Source organism: Poecilia formosa, unplaced genomic scaffold (assembly GCF_000485575.1).
Source record: "Poecilia formosa unplaced genomic scaffold, Poecilia_formosa-5.1.2 Scaffold209, whole genome shotgun sequence".
NCBI lineage: Eukaryota > Metazoa > Chordata > Actinopteri > Cyprinodontiformes > Poeciliidae > Poecilia > Poecilia formosa.
The window spans coordinates 279,413-288,375 of NW_006800148.1; the positions used below are offsets into that span (position 1 = coordinate 279,413).

The following is an 8,963-nucleotide window of genomic DNA, read 5'->3' on the forward strand; positions in this document are numbered from 1 at the left end:
CGACAGCTAAAACACACACCTGTAACACAACCACACAAACCTGAACGACAGCTAAAACACACACGTGTAACGCTATACGTCTGACAGACATACAGAGAGTAAAATGGCAGCATAATTGGTGAATCTGTTCTTAAGTTAAACTGAGTAGAAACACAAATTAAGAAGCTGCTAATGGCCTCCAGGGCAGCAGGGGGCGCCCAGCAGCAGAAGTTGGGTCTACAGATTCACAATCAAGAAGGCAGTATCACCTAAAAAACAAAATGGCATCCTGTTTGACAAGTTTAATCCTCTCTTTTACCACTATTTGAATTGTCTAGAAAGTCCCTCCAGTTTTTTATGATTCCACAATTGTTGAAATTCACGCAAAAATCAACAGATTCCTAAATTCTCCATGAAAGAAGGGTAAAATTATTCTGCACCCTGTAGAAAATTTTTATTAAAAAAAACTTGCAGCATTCAGGTAGGTGTAGGTGTTCCAGTTCTGACCTCCATAATGTAATTTTAGAAGAACCTTACAAATATTTCTGAAGTAGCATCACAAAATCAGTGATTTTGATTGAAAAGAAAAAAAACAAACAAGGAAAAAATCCTGGAGGGATTGCCGATAAGATTGATCTGCACAATCTATTATTATTGCCAAGCAGTGAATGTTGGCTCTTGAAAGGCACATCAAGGTAAAAATGGAGGTCAGAACTGGAGCAGAAATCATAACACCTACATGAATGCTGCAATAAGTTTAATTTTTGTCATTATAAACACCATGGTAAATAACACACAGTCTGGTCTCACCACAGAGAGCTTTTAAATCACTGAGTTAGATGCCGGGTGGATAGGTCTCCTGACAGTCTTCACTGGTAAAATTGTTACTTCATTTAACCAAATTCAAGTTGTACACTTTGATTGCAATTAGCTTCACTTTCATGTGTTCAGCTGATTTCTCTTTTTTTAACATTATAAAATAATTTAGTCAAGAAGGTAAATATAATTAAAGTGAGCTACGAGATTAAACAGAATAGAATGAAGAAAGAATAAAAAATTAGAATATATGCCCTTCAAAATAAAACTACAGATACTGCTTTGAGAACGATAAACCGCAGATATGTAGCATCTTATGATAGTTAAAGCAATTAAGTCAATCAAATAAAATGGTTTTAATTGCGCTAACAGTTCCTAAAATGATTTTTAAATCAATAAACCAGTAAATAAACTGCCTGAAAGATGTAGATTAGTTTTCGTAATCCTCAGATCTTCATGGGAATATTCGTTTCTGCGCTGCAGGAATGTTGCTTTTCTCTCCCCGCTGCATTCGGCTTTGAACCGATCTTCTCCGTTAAGACGTTTTCCAGCTTCAGCCTTTGTGTCAGACAGACAGAGAATCGCAGCTCGTTCAATAAAGTCCCGCTTTGAAGTGAATTCATGGTTAATTAGTTTAAACAGCTTTGGCTGCGAGCTGCAGACAGACAAACTGCTTTGCAGTAATGTGAGCTTTAATTCAGCCTAGTGGGATTTAATTCTCGACTAAAGAGCCACATTCAAGGACAGTTATCCCATCACCATTGTGCTGAATGGAAATGTGTTGCTAATCGTGTTTGTTAATGTCCCCTAATCAATCTGTGTGAGCACGACTGTGAAGGACACAAAGAAATCACCTACATCTGAAACACATTTAGAAAGAAGGAAACAACTTTTAGAATCTGTGAGACGAGCGGAAAGGAGCAGAAAATGATAAAAATAGTCGGTCCGAAAGCTTTTCTTGTGTCAGCAGAAGCACTGAAAGATCTACTGTGCATTTCAAGCTCAGGCAAACTTCCAGAGGAATAACTGAAACTGCAAGATGGCTGCAATAAACGGAGAAATTAAGCTAATTTAATGTCCCATACGAAGGCAAAAGAACAAAAACGTTTGAAACAAGGTTTATAAAACAGAAGTTTCTGATTGCTGATCTGTCAACTAATTTTCCCTTCATCAGCACTGATTAGTTAATAAACCTGAAAACTGCTGCGTGTTTTGGTAAACATCAACAAAGAACATGCAGTTTTCTTTTAATTTCCTAAAAATCCACATACATTTTTTTTAAAACACACTTCAAAGCAGAAATTAGGATGTAATTAATTTGTGTTTTTTGGATTCTGGTCGACTTTTACCAAATGAACTGCACAGTTTTGTTATACTAAATATACTTACATTTAATTACAAAGTAAAATAAAACTGACACAAATGAGAAACCACAAACTCCTTTATAATAAAACTGTACTTTTAATTAAAATGCTAAATGCTAAGTTATTGTTTTCTGCTCAGTACATCCAGAAGGTAGAAAACTCAAGATAAATGGATTTTTGTTGTTAAGATGTCAGGAAAGTTCAGGATTAAACTTGTTGATAGTTTTTAATGATGTTCTATTAAATTTAAATCCCAACAATTTCTACAAACTAAATCCACAACATGACGCAAAGTAACAGGAGAAAAAAAACAAATTCCTAATCTTAAACTTACAAACTGGATGAATCCAAAGGAAAGTAGAAAAGAAAAACAGTTTAACTATAAATTTATTCTTGACAGAAGTTTAATCAAACCAAACCTTCTGTTTGGCAAGTTTCTTTGGCAAACTAAATGGTTAGTTAGCAAGCTAAATTTTAATGAACACACTAAATATTAATCTCCAAACTAAATGTTTAGTTAGCAAGCTAAATATTTCGTTTGAAGTTGAATATTTAGTTAACAACTGAAATGTTTAGCTTGCAAACTAAACATTCGCCTCCATAATAAATATTTAGCTTATAAACTAAATGTTCAGTTTGAATTAACTAAACAAATATTCATTTGTTTAGTTAATTCAACTAAATTTTTAGTTAGCTAGCTAAATATTTAGTTTCAAACTGAATATTCAGTGCTGAACTAAATATTTAGTGAATAACTTAAATATTTAGCTCCAAACTACAAAAAATATTTAGTTCTGAGCTATCTAAATATTTAGTTAGTTCTAACTAAATAAAGCTAACTAAATATTTAGCTCCAAACTAATTAAGTATTTAGTTTGGAGCTAAATATGTATATCCAAACTAAGCATTTAACTCAGAGCTAGCTATATATTTAGTTAGCTTTAAAGTTGCTAAATATGTAGATTAGGCTACATATTTAGCTAGCTAGCTCTGAGCTAGCTAGCTAAATATTTAGCTCCAAACTAAATATTTAGCTCTGAGCTAGCTAAATATTTAGTTTGGAGCCTAAATATTTAATCCTTACCTATCCAGTGTTTTCAGGATAAATCACAAAGAGTTTATTTCCTGGAAAATCCAAAACCCTTTATTCCTAATTTAATTACAATCTCTGACAGTTTGTTACTTCCTTCTGTTCATGTTGCTGCAGTGAATCAAACAATCCAAACACTGTAGTCTGCTGATATTTTTAGCCATTTATTTCCTCTGTGCTGATGTTCTGCTAAAATGGGTGCACCTGCGGTTGTCTGCAGGAAGGTTAATTGAGGTTTGTTTTGTTCTGTGATGGCGGCCCCGACGCAGAGCGACTGCTGAGGCTGGACAGGCCAGGCGGGGCAGCGGGTGGAGATTTCATTAGCAGGTGCTAACCGAACCCGGCATCACACGCTGGGCTAGTCTGTGTCTCCACCTGAGACCCAAACACGAAACCCTCTACGCACCTAAATCACAACTGCACAGGCTATCTTCCCTTAAAGTGGGCATTTCTGTTTGCTGTAATTGTTACCGATGGCGACATGTTAGGCTGATAAACCTCCTGATTCAGCAAGTTTTCCTTCCAAACAACCAGACGTATTTTGGTTCAGTTCTATGGGTTTTGTGGTTTTTACACACAGCAGTCACTGCAAAAACACAAAATCTTATCAAGTATTTTTGGTTTAGTTTCTGGTGCATTTAAAGTAAAAAAAATAAAGTAAATTTATAAGTAACTTTCAGCAAGAAATAGGAGATTGTTTTAAGTAAATAATTCCCTAATATTGATGAAAAATACCATTTCATTTGGAAGATCTTTTCACTTACATAATGTCTATCCAACATTTTCTTTACTATATCTTTGCCTTCCTAAAACAATGGCTTAAGTCATATTTTGCCAAAAGGCATTGTAAGTGAAACATCTGCTTATAAAACTAGAACTTTTTCATCAATATTAAGGAATTATTGACTAAAATATGCTCCCAAATTGTGCTGAAAAGTTACACTGCAAAAACACAAATTATTTTAAATCTAGTTTCTAGTGGTAATATCTTAGTACACTTGAAATAAGGCAAATTTATCTTACAATTAACTTTTCAGCAAGAATTAAGAGCTTCTTTTGACACTATTTTTTTTAATATTAATAAAAAAAGTACAAATTCAGCTGGCAGATTATTTCACTTTTAACAAGACATTTTCCTGTTATAAGCAAAATAATCTGCCAGTAGAAGTAGTATTTTGTATATTTTTTATATTCAAATAACAATAGAAAAGTTTTCAGAAAGATATGGGAGCTTGTTTTAGTCAATAATTCCTTAATATTGATGAAAAAGTTCAGAGTTCAACTGTCAGATTATCTCAGTTTTCTGGTTATAAATGAAACAATCAGCTAGTGGAACTTTAACTTTTTCATCAACATTAAGGAATTATTGACTAAAACAAGCTCCTGTATCTTACTGAAAACTAATAAGTGTACTAAGGTATTACCACTAGAAACTAGACAAAAAAATGAAGATACTTGGCAAGATTGTGTTTTTGCAGTGCATTACATGGATTTTTTAACAGTAATTCACGTCAGATCCATCAGTCAGCTGCAGCTTTTGCATAAAAGGTAAAGACGCTCTGTGCCAAACGTTCACATGTTTGTGAAACATGACAGACACCCATCAGACTCGGCAGGAGGTCCGGCCCACCATCAGCCTCTCTGAGGAGGAAGGACTGCTGGCGGTGACCCGGCACAAGCTGCCAACTGCCTGCCAGCAGCAGCATCTGTTGGATCCAGAGTGACGGGCAGGATGAAGCGCAGCAGGAAGGAGACCATCAAAAAGGAGAAAATTTCACTCCCTCCGTCTTGATCCAGCCAGGCGTGAAAAGGAGCCTAATGCTCTCAAGTGGTGCGAGGATTACGCCACCGATGCTGTAATTTCTGCTCCAGAGCATCAAAATGCTCCTCCGTGTGAGCCATCACTTCCTGACTGGGCGTGGCCTTGTTTCGTCTTAATTAGGGCTCGGCAATACGACTTAAGAATAAAACCTCGGATTTTGAAGGAGCAGTGTTATGTAAAATCGACTTTATTGAGCTTTACATCATCTTATAATGTTATTCCCTCATTAAAATCATACCTAGAGTGTTGCCTTAATTCTTTCCTTCATGTTTGAGAAACCCTTTAATCTCCATGACAACCAAAATGCCTGGGTGGGCCTAGCCCCGCCTTCATGGACGAAGCTCCACCTCAGAGCTGAACTTTCTACACTGAAAAAAAGAGAATGGAGCTCCAACTTAAAAAAAAAAGATCATTTGTTACATGTTATTGAATTAAGACGTATTAAACTTTATATATTTATTTTGATAAACTTGATTTGATAACTAGTAACAAATTAACTCAATATTTTAAAGTTTTTTCTTGTTTCGATGTAAGCGTCTGCCTCACAGAGCCCTATCCCCAGTGATTCCCCCTCTCCGCTCCTTCAGACTAGCCAGCAGCAATTAGCAAACACCTGGTGGAACTGCACAACACTGAGTCCAACGCTAAGAAGTAGCTCCCTCTAAAATTAAACCAAAAAAAGCAACTTTGCTCCGCCTACAATCCTTGATCTGGGTTTGGCTGAAGTGAACTCTAACATGGTTTTAATGCATATGTGAATGCCAAGTGAACTGGAGACTGCTCCAAAAGCAAAAGCAAGGCATTCTGGGTAAATACAACCAAAACAAACGCGAGAGATTAGCGCTAACAGGAGAAATGACTTGTGGTGTTTTATTCAAGACAAAAGAGAAATCCTACGATCACTAAAATCTGAAGCTACTCCCTTTTTGTTTCTATGTCGTGAAGAAGGAAGTTGCGCTCAGTGTCTGGGAAGTTTTCGTGTTCTTTCCTTCAGTGGCTCTTGATGCAGCGCCACCACAGGCGAGGAGGGGAACAGGGCTTTCTATTAGTTTGGATTGTTTGACACAGTGCAATATGAACAGCAGCTGAAATGTAACAAAGGCTGCAATCTTTCTCCACCAATTAAACTGAGTCTATCAGGTGTGAAAACACCCTTAAGGTGAGGTTATGTGGAGATGCTTGAGCAGTCAATATTTTGCCCGCAGCACAACAGAAATCTCAGTTCAGTCATTTCCAGCAGACGATTTGTCTGAAAGCAGCCAATAAAAATCAACTCACCCCCTTCATGAAGATCCAGGTTCCCATCAGATGAGGTCAACAGAGAAAGTCAGAAACAGGAAATTTAGTCTCATCTGTTCAGATTCAGGAATCTGTTTAAATTTAGAAACTTGTTCCAACTTAGAAATCTGGTAAGAGTTGGAAAACTGTTCAGTGTCAAACTGTGAAAGACAGTCAGAAAGCCTGGAGAACTACTGATCCAGATCACTTTGAATAGAGTCAGGAATCAGGAATGAGGTCAGAATCATAGAATCTGTTCAAGTTCAAAGCTGGAAATCTTTCCAAAATCAGAAATCTGCTCAGGATCTGAAAAATGCTAAACCAACAAACTGGGTGAAAAAAGGTACAAGCAGAGGTGGGCAGAGTATCCAAAAATTATACTTCAACATATTTTTTCTCAAGTAAAGTAAAAAGTAGCCATCCAAGAAATTACTCAAGAGTAAAAAAGTATTTGGTAAAAAGTCTACAGAAATACGGAGTGACTGATTAAATTATCAATCATTTAATAGTTAACCAAAATATAAACCTAAGTGGAAATTTTGACATTTTAAGGTCCAAAATTACAATAATTCATATAAGTAACAAAAAAATAACAAAATCAGACAAAGGAAAATTTTTACAAAACAGTTTTTTTAAAAATATAAAACTTACGAAACTTTAACAAAAATTGCAGGTGTGTGTCTGGTGGATTTTTGGTTAAATCATGTTTTTCATTCAGTGGGTAGAAAATCCAGAAATTTTACTAAAGTAAGAGAAGAGATACTTCATAATAAAATGACTGAAGTAAAGCAAAGTGCAGCGTAGTAAAAATACTCCTAAAAGTAAATTTAAAAAAAAGTTACTCAAGGAAATGTAACTAGTAACTACACAACCTGAGAACAAAGTAAAACTCTGAAAAGCTTCTAGAAATCCTGGAGAACTGTTCAGTAAAAAGACTTTAAAGGTTAGAGAACAGTCTGGATCCCAGGAGGAAGAAAAGACGAGCTGGATATGAATTGGTTTTGTTAACCACCTAAACGCTGAACCGTTTGAATAAAAACGTAAAAAGTTAAAATTCTTTCCTGGTTCTGGTTTTATTTAAGCTCTCTGGTGATGGAATAGCGTCCTGACCTCCTGATGAGATTCCTCCTTATCTCCTCCTCATCCTCACCTGCTGTCTGACTCTCAGCAGCGTCTTATCCACACTAATAGGATCGTCACTCTGCAGCGCCGCATTCTCCTCCATTCACTCCAATAAGCAGATTACCGACGTGTTTACGGCTCTTTGAACATTTCATTTCCTTTAAGCCAATTATTCTCTCAAAGCGCTCAGCTTTCCAGTTTCACTGCCTGGTTGCACGGTAACAGGAAGCTGATCCACTATAAGGGATATTCCACATGTTTACCGTAGTCAGTTGGTGAATTTCTACTTTAAGCTGCAGTATGTTACTCTTATTAAAAATATGTTTTTTACATATTTGTTGAAGCTGTCACTATATTGTGACAGTAGAAAGTGAGACACATAATCTGTGAAAAAAAAATCTAGCTCTTTCTCCACCATTAGTATATTTAGCAGCACATACACAGGGTTGACTGACAGCGCTAATACCCTCCTCCTGGCTGTTTTGGTTGTTTTTGGTCAGGAACGATGCATTTCTTCAGCTCAGGGAGGAAGTAGAAGAGATCTGTCTTTTCAGATTATCCGTCTCATTACATAGTGATAGTTTTAGCAAATATGTAAAAAAAAATTATAAAAGTTACATACTTCAGCTTTAAAACACCAGCTGTCATTATTTTAAAACAAACTGATTTTAGGGTTTATGTGTTACTCACAGTGACGAAGTCCTTATGGAAGCAGAGAGGAAACAAACATAATATGGGTTAAATTGGGGATGGAAAAAGACTTTTTCCACATTAAATACATTTTCAAAGATGAGCAGGGCTGTCCAAACTTTTTGTCACATGGGCCAAACTTGTTGAGTGAAAAGAAAAAATACTAAAATCAAGCAAATAATGTTGTTAGAGTTGTTAGAGTCGGGTTTTTGCTGTACAAAATGGATGTTATTCATTGTAGATCCAAAACTTTAGATGGATTTTGAAGAAAGTTACAGTATCTAGACAAAGAAAGGCATCTAGATTTAAAATATTTTAAGCTCGATTTAACAAATATACTTTCAGTTATAGGAACTAGATTTGGCCAGAGGAATGTAGAGAACCTAAAAATTGTACTTCAGTAAGAGAAGCACGACTTCAACATATTTTTACTCAAGTAAAAGTAAAACGTAGCACTCCAAGAAATTACTCAAGTAAAAAAGTGTTTGGTAAAAATGTTACTCAATTACTGAGTTCATGTTCAGTTTCAGAAGCTGACCTTCTTCAACACGAGGCCGGGGTCCTGAGCGAGCAGCAGGCGCTGAGCGGCCATGTTCCCCACAGCTGAACTCCTCAGCCAGTCCTTCTCCAGCGGATCCAGCTGCACCCTGTGGAACAGAGACTGGGAGAGAAGATGTTCGTCAGCTCAACTGGAGGATGAACCCAGAGATGATGAGGCTTCAGTTCAGAAAGCAAACTTAAAAAGGGGACATAAAATGGAAAATTCACATTTTGCAAGTTTTTATTCTTCCATTTGGGGCTT

General features: G+C 36.2%; 1 protein-coding gene across 9 annotated transcripts in view; it reads right to left on the reverse strand.

The window, feature by feature from the left end:
- The window catches only part of LOC103148631 (ankyrin repeat domain-containing protein SOWAHC), a 42,980-nt gene that overhangs the window by 8,863 nt on the left and 25,154 nt on the right, over window positions 1-8,963 (reverse strand). For 4 of the 9 annotated variants that reach the window (XM_016679393.1, XM_016679396.1, XM_016679398.1 and 1 more), the window contains exons 6-8: window positions 8,700-8,822; window positions 8,162-8,173; window positions 2,230-2,235 (exon numbers count right to left, since the gene is read on the reverse strand). In XM_016679393.1, coding sequence (XP_016534879.1) covers window positions 2,230-2,235; window positions 8,162-8,173; window positions 8,700-8,822 — 141 coding nt within the window. Of the gene's footprint in view, window positions 1-2,229; window positions 2,236-6,349; window positions 6,353-8,161; window positions 8,174-8,699; window positions 8,823-8,963 lie in introns of all 9 variants that reach the window. The other 5 variants (XM_016679399.1, XM_016679400.1, XM_016679394.1 and 2 more) reach the window with 4 other exon arrangements.